The sequence below is a fragment of the Chrysochloris asiatica genome, unplaced genomic scaffold (assembly GCF_000296735.1).
Source record: "Chrysochloris asiatica unplaced genomic scaffold, ChrAsi1.0 scaffold00273, whole genome shotgun sequence".
Classification (NCBI taxonomy): domain Eukaryota; kingdom Metazoa; phylum Chordata; class Mammalia; order Afrosoricida; family Chrysochloridae; genus Chrysochloris; species Chrysochloris asiatica.
In genome coordinates, this window is record NW_006408791.1 from 703,744 (window position 1) to 723,767 (window position 20,024).

The 20,024-nt window shown below is 46.3% G+C and overlaps 1 protein-coding gene across 1 annotated transcript in view; it reads right to left on the reverse strand.

The window, feature by feature from the left end:
- The window catches only part of ZNF423 (zinc finger protein 423), a 311,738-nt gene that overhangs the window by 157,678 nt on the left and 134,036 nt on the right, over window positions 1-20,024 (reverse strand). Inside the window, exon 3 of the mRNA XM_006874383.1 lies at window positions 14,784-14,868. Coding sequence (XP_006874445.1) covers window positions 14,784-14,868 — 85 coding nt within the window. The remainder of the gene's footprint in view (window positions 1-14,783; window positions 14,869-20,024) is intronic.

The window sequence follows — 20,024 nt, forward strand, 5'->3', positions numbered from 1 at the left end:
GCTCCTTCATTGCTGATGGGATTGCAAAATGGTCCAACCTCTCTGGAAAGCAATATGGTGTTTCCTCAGAAGATTGGAAATAGAAAAACCTTATAATCCAGCAATTCCTCTATGTGGTATTTACCCACAAGAAATACGAGTCATAACACGAGTAGATATATGCAAACCAATGTTCATAGCAACACTATTTACAATAGCAAAAAGATGGAGACAGCCTAAGTGCCCATTAATAGAAGAATGGATAATCAAACTATGGTACATACACAATGGAATATTATGCTACCTTGAAGAACAACAAGGAAGCTGTAAGTTATCACATAACATAGATGAACCTCGAGGACAATATGCAGAGTGAAATTAGTCATTAAAGAGAAATACTGCATAGGACCACTACTGTACAAGACTAAGAAAAAGAACCCATACTAAAGGGGGGGGGAGGAGGGGCATTCTTTGCTGGTTACCAGGATGTGGAGGATGGGGTGAGAGGAGGGTGTGAAGGGAAGGTGGAACACAGGGTAGGGAATAGACACAGGGTAGTTTGGGTGCTAGGGAGGGGAGCAATGGGGGAGGGGAATGGAAGAACAAGGCAGATGGAAAAATAATTAGATAGGTTTGCATGAGCTAAGTGGGACAGAGGTAAATAGTGATCTATGCACAACCTTAGAACAACAGGACTCTGGGATACAGGGATTGAGATATGGTTAGAATGGACAAAAGGGGAGAAGTAATGTAAAGATTCTTGGCTGTCTTTTGAATCTTGGTTTCCCTTGCATACCATTATAAAACAGACACTTGTGGGGGAGAGAAAGCACTAGCCAGAAATATTACCATACTTCTTGTAAGTCCATCTTCTGCCTATAACTGATTGAATACCTAAAATGGGGCTACAACGTGTTGTAGGGAAAAAAAAAAGCTACTGGAGAGTAGAACAAATAAAAAGTGAAAATTTTTAAATTCCTAGGAACAAGAACAAAAAGACAACATACCAAAACCTTTGGGACACAGCAAAAACAGTGCTGAGAGGACAATTTATTGTAATAAAAGCACACATAAAAAAAGAAGGAAGAACCAAAATCAACACACTAACACAACAACTCCATCAATTAGAAAAAGAACAGCAAAGTAAAGCCACAGCCACCAGAAGAAAAGAAATAATAAATTTGAAAATCAAGAGGGAAGAGCATGAGTAGAACATGGGATCCTAACAAGAGAAGCAGCGACACTAGAGACAGAGGCAAAGGTGATGGCATGGAGAGATAGAGCATCTGAGGACACTAGACTCATGGCAAGAGAAAGGCTGTGTGCTGACAGGCAGGGGGCTGGTCTGAAAATGTGCCCTTTGGTTGTTTAAACGATTATATATTCCTGCATGTTTTTGTGTACATCAAATAAATAAAGAGAAAAGGAGAAAAAAGTAAACTGGACTCACTTTGCGCAGGACTGCAAAGTCAGTTTGAACCACAAGGTTGGCAGTTCAAGCTCACCAGCCGCTCCTTGAAAACCCTATACAGGGTCACTATGGGTTGGATCCAACTGGACAGCACTTAACGATAAACAACAATACCATCAAAGAAGAACCAGAAGTGAAGTGTGTCCTTTGGACCTGGAGTCCATGTACTGTGACGCTCCCAGATCTAGGGAAAGACTGATGCCAATACACATGAAATCCCCAAGGAATGTTGCTGAAGGGAGACAAGGACCTTGCTCCAGATCTAACAAAAATAGAAGTCTTCCCCTAGAGAAGGAAACCCTGAATTTGGACTGCTAGCCTCCTAAATCGTGAGATAATAAATTTCTGTTTATTAATGCCAAGATAAAATAAAACACCAAATGTTGGTGAGGACATGAAGCAACTTCTATACTGTTGGTGGGAATGAAAATACAATACAATACTTGAAAAGGTGCAGAACTTTTAAAGAACACTACTGTTCTTCCCTAAGCTAACTTGTGAGACAGGGGGTTATATAAGGAAGGAACATCATGATAAAACACAGGATGCCAAGTTAAATGTGAATTTCAGATATATAATAAATAGTTGTAAAGTATTAATATGTATCATACACTATTATTGGAGATACACACACACACACAAATTATTTGTTGTTTATCTAAAATTCACATTCCACTGAACATCCTTTATTTTTCTTTGCTAGATTGATAAACCCTAGGAGGGGAAAACAGTGGGGGGTGGGGGGTGGGGTAGCAGGTGACAGAAGGCCTTACTCCCCTCCCCCCACCTGAGAATCTGGGCTCCCAGATAGCTAGGGCTCCTTGGAGGAAGCACTAGGGGAAGGCATAGTGGACAAAAAGACAAGTCAAAGGAATGCCAGAGGAGCTCAGGGCCGGCGTGGGCCGGCAGTGCCCCAGGGTAGGGGAAGAACAGATACAAGTGGAGAGGACTGATGTCCCCAAGTGCTGGCTTATGGTATCTCTGCTGGCAAAATGTACTCCTTGTGGGGAAGTCTGAGCAGAAATCTCAAGGTGCTACTCTTGGGTGGGTGGGGCCTAATACTCTGTTCTAAAGGGGTTTTCTATCATTTGCCAGCAAGTGGATTCCAGTTCACGAGGACCCATGTATGCCAAAGCAGAATTATGTGCCATAGGTTTTCAAAAAAGCGGAATTTGCGGGGAAATAGATCATCAGACCTTCTCTTCTGAGGTGACTCTGGGTGGACTTAAACCTCCAATTTTCAATTAGCAGCTAAGCCTGTTAAACAATTACACCATCCTGGGGTGGCTTTTCTAGGCATTAGAATAAAAAACAAGTGGTGACCCCATGTGTTTCAGAGCAGAACTATGCTGCATAGGGTTTTCAACGGCTGTGACATTCCTGTTGTTAGTTGACATCAAGTCAATTCCACCTCACAGCAGCTGAGGAAGAGAGCACTAGGCTGGGTGAAAGCTGTCTCATGGAAGCTTGACACCTACTGGATGTCTAGAAAAGGCCCGGGCCTGGGCACCACAGGATCCAGTAAGGCTGGACCACCAGCAGCTACAAGGGAAACAGTAACTGTCCAGACACTCCCAGGTAGAAAGTCAATTCAACACCTCACGTTAAATTGGCAATGAGAGCAAGAAGAAAAAATAGAGGGGAAGGATGATGTGTTCCACATGGGGTACTCAGTTTGTTAAAGGTGTTGGAAAGGTTTTTAAATGGATAGTGGTAATGGTTGCACATCATAATAAACATAATATCACTTAATTGTACATAGGGAGTCCTGGTGTAGCACCATGGGTTAAAGCCCTAGCCTGCAAAGCCAGTTTGAAATGCAAAGTTGGCAGTTCAAGCTCACCAGTTGCTCCTCAGAAACCCTATACAGGATCACTATGAGTCATAACTGATTTGAAGGCACTTAACAACAACTGTACATGTAAAATGACTGGAATGGCAAATGCTTTATTATATACATCTCACAGTAATAAAAACAGAAGGATGAGGAGAAGGCAACGATGACAAATGGCTATGGAGTGGGCCTAACAAGATGGCGCCCCACTTCCTATCCTTACAGAGTTATACCTATTAGTGCCTCCTCCCCTCCTTGCTGGCCCAGTGCCTTCATATGTTCTGGTCTCACCTTCCGGAGTCCCCTGATCCTCTAGCATCTACTTTTCACCTACCCTTCCCAGCCTGTTGTTGCTGTGGGGGGCTAATGCATCAGACTGCAAAGTCATTTGAACTGCAAGGTTGGTGGTTCAAGCTCACCAGCTGCTACTTGGAAACCCTATACAGGGTTGCTATGGGTCAGAATCTACTCAACAGCACTTAACAATCAAGGAATTGGTTCTTACTCATAGCAACCCTATGCACAACAGAAAACATGCTGCCCAGACCTGCTCCATCCTCACAATCTTTGCTGTGTTTGAGCCCATTGTTGCAACCAACCTGCATCAATCCACCTCCTGGATGGCTGTATTCTTTTTCGCTGATCCTCCATTTTACCAAGAAGGATATCCTCTCCAGGAACTGGTCCCTCTTGATAACACATCCAAAGTTAAGTGAGACAAAGACACGCCATCCTTGCTTCTGAAGAGCATTCTGGCTGTACTTCTTTCGAGATAGATTGTTCATTCTTTTGGCAGTCCATGGTATATTCAATACTCTTCATGAATACCATGATTCAGATGCATCGATTTTTCTCAGATCTTCCTTAGTCACTTTCCATGCATATGAGGCAATTGAGAATGTTCTGGCCTGGCATCAAGTGAACCTTAGTCCTCAAAGTGACATTTTTGTTTTTTAACAGTTTAAAGAGGCCTTTTGCAGCAGATGTGCCCAATGCGCTATGCCATTTGATTTCTTGACTGCTGCTTACATGGGTATTGATTGAGGATCCAAGTAAAATGAAATCCTTGACAACTTCAATCTTTTTTCCATTTATCATGGTGTTCTGAGGACTTGTTTTCTCTGTATAAAGTGTAGTCCACGCTGAAAGCTGTAATCTTTGATCTTCATCAGTTTAGTGCTTTAAGCCCTCTTCACTTTCATCAAGTAAGGTGTGTTTATCACAGGTTGTTCATGAGCCTTCCTCCAGTCCTGAAACTACATTCTCTATACAATCCTGCTTCCCTGGTTATTTATCAGCATATAGACTGAATAACTAGGATTAAGGGATAAAACCCTGATGCACACTTTTCCTGACTTTAAACCATGAGGTATCCTCTTGTTCCATTCAAACAATTGCCTCTTGGTCATGAGGTACAGGTCTCTCATAAGCACAATTAAGTGTTCCAGAATAACCATTTTCACCAATGTTATCCATAATTTGTTATGATCCATACAATCGAATGACTTTGTATAGTCTATATAAAGCCCAAGTAAACATATTTCCCGTATTCTCTGCATTTCAGCCAAGCTCCATCTGACATCAGCAAGGACAGCCCTCATTCCACATCCCCTGCTAAATCTGGCTTGAATTTCTGGCAGATCGCTGTCGATATAATGCTACAACTGTTATTGAACCATCTTCAGCAAAATTTTACTTGCATGTGATATTGTCAGACCATTTCTGTATTCTGTCAGGTTACCATATTTCTTTGGAATGGGCACAAATATGGATCTCTTCTGGTCAATTAGCTATGAAAAGTTTCTAGAGTATAGGCTGTTAAAAACATATTCACCTCGTCTTCACTATTTCCTGGCTAGGGAGTAGTGGTTGGGGAAAAGCATCAACAACTCTTTAGGTTACTAAGATAGACGAGGCAAACTACTTCTGAATAATTAGCCACTGAAAACTTTATGGCTAGCAGCAGAACATCATCTGCTCTAGTGCCAAAGATGAGCCCTTCAGGTTGAAAGGCACTCAAAATACAACTGAAGAAGAGCTGTCTCCTCAAAGCAGAGTTGACATCAATGATGTGGATAAAGCTTTCAGGATCTTCATTTGTTGATGTATGTGGCACAACTCAAAACTAATAGAAAAAAGTCACAAACATCCATTAATAATTGGAGCATTGGATATACAAAGTATAAATCTAGGAAAATTGGAAGTACTCAAAAATGAAAGGGAAAACTTGAAGATTGATATTATATATCCTGAGAAGCTCTGGTAGCGTAGTGGTTATGAATTGGGCTGCGAACCACAAGGTCAGCAGTTCAAAACTACCAGCTGTTCCACAGGAGAAAGATGAGGCTTTCTGCTCCCGTAAAGATTTACAGCCTCAGAAACTCTGTACAGGGTCGCTATGAATGGGAACAAACTCCACGGCATATTACAACAATATAAGGAAGACTATTGTTGAAATTTACCCACAACCACTGATGGCAAAGATGAAGAAACTGAAGATTTTTTTTTTTACCAACTTCCTTAGAAATAGATCAAACATGTAATCAAGATGCATTGGTAATTACTGGTGATATGAACATGAAATCTGGAAACAAAGACGAGTCAGTGCTGTGGAATGACAGCGAGTTCAAAATCATGGCCTTGCTGATAGAAAAAATGCCAGAAATCATAGGATAGAATTTTTCAAGACTGGTGACTTTTTAACAGGAAATAACCTTTTTGAACAACATAAATGAAGACTATACACATGGAATACACAGGAATCAAATCAACTTCCTCTCTAATCTGAGGGACTGATATTCTCTATATAACCCAGTGTTCTGCTGCTATCCTTAAGATTACTCTGGCCAGTATTTTCAGAAGTCTGTCGCCAAGTCCTTCTTAGTATGTAAACTCTCCTAAGCCTGCCAAGAATAGGCGCCCCTGCAAGTATTTGAGATACCAGTGGTATATCATCCAGCATCACATCAAACTGACAGATAAATGGCGGCTTCCTAGCCTAGGAACCTGGAAAGGTGACCCTTCACTGCTGGTCTCCCCACCCACCTTGAATTCCCTCCTGCATCTGGCTCTGCTGAAGCTGCTCTGACCCAGGACACTAATGACCTCATGGGACCTAGTCCAGCGGGCCCTCCCACTCTTGTGGATTTCTCTGAGACTTTTCTCACTGCTGCTCAGTTGCTATTTCTAGAAATACTTTACTTTCTTACCATCAAGGACCCCACACTTCTAAATTCCCTTGCATCTCTGGCTGCCTCTTCCATCAATGTTAATGCCTCCAAATTTGCTTCTTCAGTCCAGGCCTTTCTCCTGAGTTCCCTGCCCATGTAGCCAACGGATGACTAGGCAGCAACACTCAAATGTCCCATGCCATCTCTAATGTGACATGTGCATGGTCAAATCATCAACTCAAGCTCTCTGAGTGTGATATACCTACAGGTATATGGGTTAAGAACACAGGCTCTGCAATCATACTGCCTGAGTTCAAATCCCAACCCTGAAACTTAGTGGACAAGTCACCCTGACTCCTATGTATGAAAGGGCTTGTTATAAGGCTTAAGTGAGATAGCAGGTGTTGATGTCTAGAGCAGGGTCTGGTACTTAGTGAGCCTCATTAGATGCTACCTGTTATTAACAGGTCCTGTGGCATCTTCATGACTGTTGGTATGTTTGAGCCCACAGGATTGGGTAACATTTTCTTCTGCTGTTCACAGTGGTCATATGAGTTAGAGGTGACTCAACAGCAACGACATTATTAGCACCATCATCTTCTTCTTTGCCTGCTTCCCATACCCTCCTCTTATGTTTTATCATCATCCACTTTTCAACCAACACCTCAGAGTCATTCCTAGTCAGTCCTCCCCCCAATAGCCACTCAATTGTTAAATCCTGCTGTTTTTGCCTCTTAATGATTCTCCAATCCATATCCTCTTATTCTATATCATCATCTTCTCTACTAACTCTGTGTACCATCTTCTCTGAGATCCACAATTTATTCTGCAGCAATTCTGAAGTGTCCATAGTTTTCCCACATAATCTACGGGCCTCTCATCTTCCTGGCTTGGCTTATACTGTGCTCTGTGCCTGGAAGACCTTCCCACCTTCCTCTCATCCTCTAAGACTCTTATTAGGTTGCCACCTCCTCTAGGAAGCTTTCCTAGAATGCCCAGATTAGACAAGATGACTGTCCTCTGAGTTTCCATATTCTATACTTGTGGCATTCTACTGAAATTATCTTTTTAGATTAATATCTTTATAGATTAAAAGATATTATCTTTTTAGATTACTAGAGCTACTTTTCAAGAGTCTAAAGAGGATCTCAGTGATATTTACTGAAGTAAACGTTGTTGCTGTGATTGCTAGCTTCTGTTGGCCCCATGCACAATGAAGCACCGATCATAAATTGTGATCCATACTGGCTGATTTCCAGGCGCAGATCATCAGGCCTTTCTTCTTAGTCTGTCCTTATCTGGAAGCTGTGCTGAAACCTGTTCCCAGTCATAGTAACACACCAACAACACACAGATGGGTGGTGGCTACACATAGAGTGTGCCTGGCAGGTGAGAATTCTACCACTGAAAGTACAAGGTTACAATTAGAGGGGACTCCACCTACAAAGGCCATTTCCCCTGTGAGAAACACACAGACACACACAATTAACTTATAAGAACATGTCCACCATTTCAACCTTCAGAACGAAGGGGCTCATCACAGGCCAATGAGCTTGATCACCTCTCTCTGGGGACCACCACTGATCTTTGGGTGGTGTGACTCCCTCGGAAAGGACATGGCACCAACTCAGCAGGGAAACTGAGTCCTTTTGGCAGGTTCTTTAGCCTGTGGGGACTGGCAAAACGGGAAGTGATTATGCCCTAAATTTGGTTTTTTTAAAAAACAAAAGCCAGAAAGGCTAAGAAAGATTTGAATTATCAGTTGTCTTTACAGGCTTATAATTCAGACACAATCGTTCCAGAATATGAAACATCATCTCTGGAGGGAAAGGGAGAGATTTTTATCACATATTAAGGTTAGACAGATGTTTTGGGTCTTTGTGTTACCTAAATCAAAAGTTCCATTAAATAATCTCACAGTTTCAAGTGTTGTCAGCAGGAAGAAAACGGGAACTCCACTTTCTTCTCCCTTCCCAGGTTCTTCTCTTCATTTCTCTGTGAGAGTGAGAATATGATGTACACTCCAAACCTTCCCCCTCGGACTAGGAATTTGTTTCCTTCCAAGTGCTACAGGCCAGACTTTCAGTAGGGTCTTGGGTGCTCAATTGGCTGTGAAAAGGGTGGCCTGCAAGACAGCTGGCAGCATGTCTGCTGGGAGGTATTTCTAAAGACTGAGAAGTCGAAAACCTCTCCCTCTCTCCCTGCCTCACATACATTCAGACTCGCACACATACACATACTCTCTCACGCATTCACACAAACACACGCCCTCCGTAGACCCTCCCCTCTAATACCACCCAACTCTGTCCAGGTGACCAGGGAAAGGACTAAGGGGGACAAAGACCTGGGACCCAGCCCCAGGAGCATTTAAAGGCCTGAGCAGGCAGTGGGAGAGGCTCACCATGCAAAGACCCCTCCAGTTACCATTTCTTCACCCTGTCAGCAAGACGAGTCTTTAAGAGGCACCCGGGAAAGGGGCTGACGTGACCAAAAACAACTAACGCCCCACTGAGACAGGCCCAACTCTGGCCTGGCTGCCAGCCAGAGAGTCCAGAGCCACTTTCCAAGGACACAAAGGGCAAACATTGCTGACATGATTCCCCAAAGACGGTCCCTTCCCAGCCCTGGGCCTCTTTGTGGCACCCTCAGGACCTCCAGACTGGGTCACACCCACAGATTAGGGCAAGTTTGTATTTCAAGAACCAGTTCTCAGACCACTGGTCCAACCTAGAAGAGAGATGCCCACAAGCAGTGGGGACAGGGGCTAGCTTCACTCACCAATCAGCTTCCTGGGGCCTCCAGGGCTAAGACCCCAGTGCCCTAGGAATGCAGTGCACTTGCCAGAACATACATGGAAGTTCCAACATGCCCTCCCCAGCTGCCTGCCACAGGGAGGGGATGGGTTGAGCAGGGGCTGTCTCTGGTCCAGGCCCCCACAAGTCTTCCTTCAGCCCTCCCTCTGCAGGACTGGGGTCTCCTGCAGAGCCATTTCTGTGGAGGACGAGGGGGCCATCTTCCCAGGATGAGGAGGAGTGGGAGGCAGCGGGAGGGGGCAAGGGACAGCTGGGTGGAGCCTGGCCGCCCTGGCAGAAGGCCACAGAACAGGACTGTTCCAGGTTTTGATGTGCTTGCTGGGGGCAGGGCAGCCCTGAGAAGGGGGCCTTCTCACTCTCTATAGTAGGGGTGCAGATTTCAAAGGAGACCCAGCAGCTGAAAAGGTTTCAAAAGACCTTTGCCTTTTTTTTTTTTTTTTTATGATTACTTGTGCTTTATTATTTTATTTTATTTTTTATAACATTGTATTGTGAATTGTGTGATAGTCTACATGGGAGAACATCAGCTGTACATTCATTCCATCATCCATCATTTCGTTGGCATAGTTATCATTCTGTCCATGCATCCTCACCCAACCAAGGGGTGTACCCTGTAAACCTGCACACACATCCCCCAACAGTCCTCAGCCCCTTTCCATCTCCTGATCCCGAGCCCCCAGCCCCACCATCTCTTGACGTTGTCTCCTCTGCCTCCATCCTAGGCCTCACTGCCTCTCTGTGTAGGATTCCGCTTTTCACTCTTCTCCATTGATGGTCCCAGGGTCCTCCGCTCCTAGATTAATCACTCCCCTCTTTGTTAAAAAATGTCCATCTTTAGATTTCCAACCCTCACAATCAGTCCTGATAACAATTATTCACCATTGCTTCACAAGAGACCCATCTATATTTCGTTTCATCAGCCCTTCCTGGACAGGCTGGACACCACTCACTGGACACTCTATCTTCCTCCACACCCTCTGGATCTAGGTTCCCTCTTGAAAGCTTGTAAGCCAGTTACTTCTTGCCTTTGTATCCCTCCCCCCATTTTGGGTAGCCAATGTCCAAGTTGCCCATCCCTGTCTACCCTTTGTGTGGAGGTGGTGGGTATAGTTCTTGCAAGACCTTTGTCTTTCTATCAGATCCAGATTACTCCCACCCTGACGGCAGCAGGGAGAGGTGGGGGTGGGGAAATGTTTTCAAGGAGACATGTCCCTGAGTCATCGTAACTCCCAGGGTCTCATAGCTGCAAAGTCACATAAAAGCCCCACCCCCCCATTTACAAAAGGTCCAGTTTACTGTGCCCCAGGTGAAGTCTGAGCCCCCGGGGAACCAATGCCCGGAGTTTATGATAAGTCCACCAAGTTGAACTGTGCTAGTTCTACCCACTTAGTCTCCTTGTGCCTCTAAGGGAAAGGTTGACCCTTGCCAGCTCCAGGGTAGTCATTCTGAGCTCAGGTCACTTAGCAGGGGAAGCTGTCCACAGGGATACTGGGTCCCTACAGTTATCACTAGGACAGTAGAGCTAGTCCCAAATAGGGAACCCCTGCGCTGGCTTCTCTCCCATTCACACCAAATAGGGCCCTTGTGCTGGTTTCTCTCCCATTCACCTCCTACCATTCCCTCTACTACCTTCCAAGAACCAGGGCCAGCAAGCCACACTGCACAAGCCAAATAGTGTTGTTGTTGGTAAGTGCCGTCAAGTCAGTTCCGACCCATAGCGACCTCGTATAGGGTTTCCGAGAAGCAGATGATGAGTTTGAACCACCGAACTTGCAGTTCTGGTACATTAACCCACAGTGCCACACCAGGACTCTGAACCAAATATAATTTATATCAACTCTGTCTTCTCTCCCTGAACCAGACCAGCAGGTGTCTATTCTCTTCTCATCTTACTCCCACCGACCAATCCAGCAGCCAGATTAATCTTAAAAGCATTCAGCTCTGTCCCTGCTCCACAATCTTCAATGGCTCCATACTATTTTAGCCCAAGTTTGCATATTCAGGTGCCCACAAGCATCTGGTGGAGGATACAAAACAGACAAAGCAGCCCGTATAACACCATAGGGACTGATGAGTTCAGTCACTTGTGCCACTTGGGAATAGGGACCCCAGGGTTGCCACCTCTGCTGGGTTTTTCAAGAAAAGCCAAATGAAACATCTGCAGAAGAAAACAAAAAAAAAAACAGGGGGCCCCCAGTTTAGACCTGGCATTCAAGGCCTTCCTCACTCTGGCCCCAAACCACCTCCTTACCCACACTGCCTCCTTACCCATATACCCAATGAGCTGCTCCGTCTCAGTTGGGCCAGGTTCCTCTCAGCTCCCAAAACTTACCTCCTCTGCTCCTTCCTTTGAGCTTCACACACCCTACAGTCCTCCCACAGACTGCACCCCCTTTTCTCAGCCTAACAACACTTTCTTCAAGGACCACCTCCTCATCAGCCCATGAACCCTCAGAGAGGCAAGTTCTTGAGGCTGTTCCCATCCCCAGGACTTCTTTGAAGTCCAGGCCTTTCTAATGGGCTGACTGCCACCCAGTGTTTCCTAGTCCAGAAGCACACACTTCTGTAGGTGTCCATCTGTCTCACCAGGCCTCTCCAACACAAAGGACAGAGCCTGGCTTTTGTTCAGATCCAGCCTCCACTAGCTCCTGGTGATAAAAACTTGGGTATGTCATTCAACCACTGGAAATCTTGGATTCCTCATCTGGAAGATGGAGACACAGCACCTATGCCCAGCACTTGGCCTGGGCTTGGTCAACGGCAGCTATTCACATCCTTGTGGAATGTGGGGTGTGTGCACTGAGGTGTCTCCTGTGGAATGCAGTAAGCTGTCCGAAGGGAGGGGCCATATCCCTCAACTTTTATCACCCATGGAGAATAGCACAGCTTTCTGACAGCAGTGGGTACTTAATCAGTGTTCTTTGATAGATCACATTCATAAGGTCATGGAGGGCACGTTGGTGGGGGCAGGAGGTACCCCTGCTGCCCAGGGTCTGGCTGGTAAAGGAATCCCATGCCCATGCCTCATGGCCACACACCAAGAGCCCTCATGGGAAGATGTCTGCAATTGCATAAATGTCTCGCCTGTACTGCAGTGGCAGCCTCAGAGACCAAAGCTCCTTGCTGCCTGCTCCCCAGGCCTCCAACGCCCACATGTCCTGGGAACCCAGCCAGCTCACAGCACTGCAGAACAGGCATGGACAAGGGGACCTGTCCAGTCACCAGACAGCAAGCCTACCATAGAAACCCCGCAAGACCTCATCATGCACCCTTAGTTAAGAGCCAACTCCTTAGCCCTCCTCCAGCTGAGGACACACAGCTTCCAGACTCTATACAATAGGAAAGGTGGAAAGGAAAGGAAGGGAGAGGGAAAGAAAACACCTTTGAAATCACTGTGGTCTAATTAGCCAGGCTCTCACCCTTGTGCTTACAAACAGGCGTGCGCATTAACACCTGCTACAAAAGCAAATATTTTCAGATATCTTCATCTTCACCTCCTTGACACTCCCTGGAAAGCTCTCACAGCAACCGGTTACTGCATAGTATCTTTCCTTCTTATACTTCAGTAGGGGCTTTCAAACCCCTTTTTGGGAAGAAATTCAAAAGCTACCAATCTCCCTGTCAGGTTAAACTTCCAAGGTCCCACTTACCTTCCTGGCTCCATTTTCCCATCCTCCTGGATGGACCCACCACCCACACAGCTGGCATCAGTATGTGTAGGGACTCTGCTTAGGTTAGTAAAGGATGTCTAGAAGAGGGAGCAAGTTGGGACATTTGACAACCCAACCCACTGCGCAAAGTTCACCATAGCTAGAAGGGAACCTGAGCACATCTTCTCTGAAGAGAAACCTTTGCAGTTATTCATGGGATGTAAAATGTTGAGGATGGAAAAAATGTAGGCAACCAAAACTCTCAAACACTGTTGGTAGAAGCACAATTTGGTACAAACATTTTGGAAAACTATTTGCAGTATCTACTACATCTGACAATCACCTGTCTTTCAGTTGATTGTGCTTCTGTGGCTTTGTGTGTTGGCTGTGATGCGGGAACCTATGCCACCAGTATTTCAGATACCAACAGGGTCTTCCATAGCAGGTTTCAGAGTAGCTTCTACACTACGATAGAGTAGGAATAAAGGTCTGATGATCTGCTTCTGAAAATCAGCCAAAGAAAACCATATGGGTCACCCCAGAGCACTGTCCAACTTGCTTGTCTGGACATGTCATCAAGAGAGAAAAATTGCTGGAGGAGGACATCATATTTGGTGAGGAAAAGGGCCAAGGAGAGCAAGGGAGCCCCTGAGTGAATGACTGTCATATAGCTACAATAATGGGCTCAAACATGCTGCAATGGTGAAGACGGTGTGGGACTGGGCACCACGAGTCAGTGTAACGCAATGGCAGTTACCAACAACGAAAATGAACACATACACATCCTATGCCCCAGCAATTCCACTCCTAGGAATGTCTCCATTAAAGTGTGTGCTTATGAGAAGATGCTGTACGATTCCACAAAACAGGTGAAACTAGCCTATGCTATTAAACATTAGGATGGGGTTAACTTTGTTGACAAAGTGTCTTTCTGGAAAGGGGCTAATGGAGGAGCTTCCAGAATGCTGATAGAGGTCTATTTCTTGACTGGAGTATTGGTTACACAGATGTGTTTGGATCGTGAGAATTCATTGAGCTGTATACATATGTAGTTTTTATTAATGTATACCATAAAAGGTTTTGTAAAATAATATTCTGTTGTCAGGGCTGTTTTTAAGACTAAAAGTAGAGAATGAAGTAAGAATCAAGATGATCAAAGAAATCTCACAGCTGTTTCTCAGACTTGGAGGTGATCACACATTCATCAAAGACCCATGACACCAAGATACCAGAAGCTTTCCAAGGCCCTAATAGCCAAACCTGCCCCCAGCCTAGGCCAACCTTGCCCTTAGAACCTCTTTGCCTTATAGTGAAGCGTCTTCCAGCTGCCAGGGAGACCACAGCCATCCACGAAAGGTAAATACAAGCATGGGTTTCTGAAAGATCCCCTTCTAGAAAGGCTGAAAAATTCAAAGTCCAATACCACTTGAAGAGAAATAGGAAAAGTAATAAAATAACTTTTGTAAGCACTCTGTTTTGACAGTGTGCCTAAGGAATTCACCACATTTAGTGGGGAAATGTGAGCAGTTAAATCTATTCAATGTCATGACATACAAAATTGAAGCATAATTGCCCCTGAGTGCTTGACAACTGGAAAGCACTTCTTTTCAGAAATGGAGGGAAATTTATGCTCGGAAGTGGAAGCGATTGTCAGAAGTTTGACTGTAATGTGAGTGGAGCTGCGACAAGAAGACTCAGATGTAGAAAGCACTCTGGCACAGACATTTCTACTCCTATTGAAATGTCTCAGAAACAGCAGCAGTGACTCTATCTTTTCACTAAAAGCTGAGGAAATGATGACTGGAACCTCAAACTTCAAAACCCAAAAAGTAGCCCCAGCATGGCTGGGAAGAAATGATCTCTTACCAATCATGTGGTTGGCAACATGGATTTGGATCTCTCTCTCATTCTCAAACGTCATCTGGCACTTGATGCACTGGTACGTCTTTTTCTGTTTGGGAATCCAAAAGAAAGGAATTAGAGAGCATGAAGGTAGACAAGAACAGAAAGCATATGTTACTGAGAGAGCTGGACTTGGTTCCTCAAAATGGCTATGCCTCCTCTGAGGTCTCATCAGTCATTCTCTTCCCATCTTCCTCTGAATCCAGGTCTAACAGCTTGGGGATATCAAGTAACATGGGAGATGTTCCTCTACTAAGTCTGGGGAAACTGTCCCACCCCAAGGAAAGAGTACACACCAAAACCACACAAAGGGAGCTGAAGGAGGCTGGTCTACCTATAAGGAACTACAATCCATCTATCCATCATCCACCCACCACCCATGTGCATATTTCATCTACCTTTCTACCCATCCATTCATCTATCTATCTATTTAACCATCCATTCTTCTGCCCATCTACTCATCTACCTATCTATCCATCTAACCATCCATACTTCTACCCATTCATCCATCTATCCATGCATCTGTTACCCATCCACCAGTCTACCCATCCGTCAACCTAGGCATCTTACCCATTAATCTATCTATCCATCCATCCACCCATCTACCATTCATTAATCTCTCATCCATTTACTCAACCTAAGATTGACAAGGCTGAGTAGTACTCATCCGTCTGAAGCACACATGACTCAAGTGATCTCACAACAGGTTTCCACACACGGGGAGCAATTACCAGCTGCCTTTGAGCCAAGGATGGGCGAGGGCAGATCAATGGAGACAATCAGGAGCACTAAAAATTTTCAAAGAACAGCTGAAAATATAAGCCTGGGTAGTTATGAAACTAACCCTATAGACAAGTGCTGTTTGGGGGAAGCAATATGACAGTGGGTTTGTTTGCTTTTTTGTTTGTTTTAGGGGGTAGGCAGGGACTGTGGGTTTTTATTGGAGGGAGTGATATTGGGACTCAAAATATCTGCATTTTTTCAGGGAATTTTGGATCCTGAGGTGACAGGGTTTCTGGAAAGGAGGAGAATTTGGATTTCCTGACTGAACAACCAGACCCAATGATCACCTGTACACCCAGGATGAGCCACCAAGGAGCTTAGCTATCCAAATGACTACTGGGGTTCCACCCAGAGCTGCTGATCCCCTCAAGTACCTAGTCTCACCTCTAGGTCTTTGCCTATGCTGTTTCCTTTACCTGGAACACTCTCTCTGTCCATTGAGACTCAGTTCAAATGTCACCTCTTCTGAGAAGTCTGCTCTTAGCACCCAGTCCCTGTGCTATGCTAAAAGAACCCAGTTAATTAGCATGTTTCTGTCATGGCTGCTGACCATGAGTACCCAGAGGGCCAGAAATGGGAAATGTGTTTTGTCCATCTGTGAGTTCCCACAGCCAGCATAATAAATACTCAGGAAGCATTTGAGCAAAATTGCAAATGAACAAAGTTGCAAAAATAATATACACAGAGTACTCTATTAGGACAGAGAGACAAAGAAAACCTCATCATCTCGCGAGGGTCTGGCATCAGTGCTAAAGATTATCTAACTTCATCATCATCATTATTATTATTGAGCTAATAACCACTTAGCAGTTTTTACTTGTTGTTGAATAAGTGAATGGAATGAATGAAAAAACAACTCGAAAAGCTGATGCCGGCAGTTTAGATTCCAAAGGCAGGGCTGCTGCTTGGACTCAGGGACCTGCAGGCCCAGAAGCAGGCACTCATCTGAGAAATGCCCCTGTGCAAAAGCTGGGGGCAGAGGACACGAGACAGGACTAGAGAGCTCAGCACAACAGCAGGCAGTAGGTCATCAGGCACAGGGTCAGTGCAGAGACTGAGGCCTTCTAAGGGGACGTACTCTTACAGCTACCGTCTCAACACAGCTCCAGGTCTGCGCTCTGTCTCACGTTTCTCACACATACACACACTCCACCTGGCAGGTATAGCTGGCCTTGATGCTTGAATGAAAGAATAAATAAACAAGCAAATGAAACCAAGAAAGATGCACATCCCAGGATGGTCTTCAGGATGAGGACTGTCAGTCCCTTTAGGTGGATGGGTGGGAAAGAAGGTGGCATGAGCTATGGCCAGGCTAAGAGAGAAAGATTAACATGCCCCACCATGAATCTGATGAGAGGCTGCCCCAGTACCCTTCTGTCATGTGGCCACCGCTTGGTGGCAGTCAACTAGATCCTTCCTGATGGGGAAACAGGGCCCTGGGAGGAACTTGGGTGTCCACTCACTCACACAAATGCACACAGAGCTAGTGCACAGCATGGACACACCTGTGAGGCCCACAGAGTACAAGCACACATACGTTCACTCACACCATTAATACACATACCCTCACAGACACTCCAGCTCCCAGCAGTCCGTTCAGATTGTATATGCAACATTCTCTAAGACCCCAAGAGGTCCCCACACAGGTGATGCGGCCAACTCACCCCTGAAGCTGTGCTCTCAGGCCCCTCACACATCATTCCCAATACACCCACAGATGCTCATGCTTCAAGGGCAGACCCAGACACCCCATACAGGAAGCCCCTGCCAACCTTACAGCAGCAGCTTGAACTGGCTGGTCCTCTGGGTGGGTGGGACTTGAACCCAGAGCAGGAGCAGGGAAGGATTCTCACTCCATCTTCCTTCATCTCCCCCTTTGTCTCCTCCTGTGCCTCCCTTGGGGCCCCCCAGTCCTCACCCTGACACCACTGTCCTGTTAAAGACATAATTACAGAAAGAAAGAGCTTGGCTTTCACAGCATCTCTTTGCTGTAGGCCCCATGTCTGGGCCAGGCTCAGGAATGCCAAAGCTGAGCTCTGGGGCCTTTGACCAAAGACTGTCTTCCCCACATGGCGCCAAGCCACCTCAGAGACGGAGAACACAGATACAGGAGGGGAGAAGGGGGTGAGATGCACAGCAGCCTTGGCTGCGGAATCTCCCTGATCCTAATCAGTGAGCACCGACGGCACGGGGTCCCTCACACTGGACCTCACTGAATCTTACAATCGCCACGCAAGTAGCTGCCACACTGCCCCCGGCCATGACAGTCCTGGTCTGGGTAGCAGATACCTGCTTGTCCAGCTATAGAATGGGCTGCAGAGGATCCAGCTGCCTGCCTCGTAGGAAGGCACCGGAAGACTCGCATGAGAGGATGGGCAGCCAGGTCTGCTCACACTGGTCTCCATTTGGGGTGATACTGTTATTACCCAGAAACAGAGGGGGAGGAAGGAACCTCGATGTTTCACGCTCCAACCAACAGCAGCCTCAACCCCACAGGAACCCAGTCCTCTGAGAGCTGGTTGCTATGGATACTCTCCCGAGGGTCCCAGGCTGCCAGCCCCCAAACCCCCGCACAGCCCCCAGAGTCTGCTCTTAGATGAGTGAGCCCTGAGGGAGGAGGGAGTGGGCTAGTAGACAGCTGGGCCCCTGCCCCAGGGCGTGCCCAGGCAGGGCGTGTGGGGAGCTACCTGGGCATTGTCTGCCTCCTCTGTGTGATGACCTATCTATCTGCTCAGGCCTTGAGGCAGACAGAGATGGCACTTTCAGCTCACACCCGGTCTTGTGAGACCTGGGGACAGGGAGAGGGAAGCCTGTGGGATCCCCCAGAAAACAAGCCCCCTTAGGGCTGAATCGCTGCACTGGCACACACAGCTATGCATCATTTGGCACACAGCTTCACCTTTCTGAGCCTGGATCTCCAAAACAGGTGCTGGCCCAGCTCCCAGGTTGTTGCCATGGAGATGATATAAGAGTAGTAGAGGCCCTAGTGATGCAACAGGTTAAGCGCTAGACTACTAACTGAAACACTGGCAACCTGCTTCTGTAAAGCCTACAGCTTAGGAAACCCTTGAGGGCAGTTCTACTTTGTTACACAGGGCCACCATGAGTTGAAAATCAACTCCACTGCCTAACACCCACAGGGGCTTTAAGAAAACCAGTTGCTGTTGAGTCAACTCTGACTCATGACATCCCACATGTGTTCTAGTAGAACTGGGTTCCACAGGGCTTTCGAAGTTGATTTTCAGAAGTAGATCTCCAGATCTACTTTCCAGGCACGTCTGGATGAACTGAGACCTTCAGCCTTGCAATCAGCAGTCTGTAGCTTTAACTCTGGGCATCACCTAGGGACTCCAAGGGCTTTAAGAAATGGTCCTTACTGTCAACTCAAGACAGAGACCAGGGGAGGGGGCCCTGGAAACAGCATCTCAGCCATCAGGGACGGCAATGCAGTAGGGGCGGGGCCTCCCATTCTGCACACGTAGGGTTGATCATTCTGGCCTTCACCCCAGCCAGTCGCCAGCACTGCATCCAGGGTGGGCTGGGGCACGAGATCCTGCCACAGCTCAAATCCCTTTCTTGTCTCTTGAAAGGTGAAAGAGCTTGGCAAACTACGTAACTATTCTATATGTGCTTCCTCACCTGTAAAATGAGCTTTGCAGAGATTAAATGGAGTCCCTAGGTGGTGCAAATGATGACCAGGCTCGACTGCTACCCCAAGTTGCCTCGGAAGAATGGCCTGGTGATCTAATCTGAAAGACTGCAGTCACTGATAGTCGTACAGGCACAGGTCTATTCTGACATACATGGGGACCACTGTAAGTCACAGTGTACTCAATGGCAACCAGTTTCAGCATTAAACGGACAAAAGTCCTCAGTACGTATGAGTTGTTTTAAATAGGAAAAAAAAAGCAAGTAACACTTTAGATACACAGAACTTGTTTCACTCATTTAATTTTTGGACCAAAATGCTGAAGTCAGTGTGGAAATACTCCCAATATTTAACAACAGATAAGGCATAGGCACTAACTAATCAGAGCAGAGCAAATGCTGGTTACAAAACCAGACCGTCCCACAGTGCCTCCTGGGAGAGCAGTCCCATGGGAGGACCAAGTGTGATTACCATTACCCTCCAGCTGTGCAGGAGGACAGAAGCCCAGAGAAGCCAGTCACAGGTGGGAGCCGGGAGAGTTGCAATGTTACCCCAGGCACTGACTCCAGGCTGCCCCAGTCAGTGGCAAGCCACAGTTGAGGGGAAAGAGCTGGGTGGTAACAGAAGCCCTGTTCGGGTCACCAGGGAGGCTTTGAGGAATGACCACAGGCTCCAGCCTCAATACATTTCTCCCCTGCTTGTTGGACCTCAGCGTGCCCATATGGGACATGGAGCTGGACCTGAAGGTTTCTCCCTCTGCTCTCTCTGTCTCG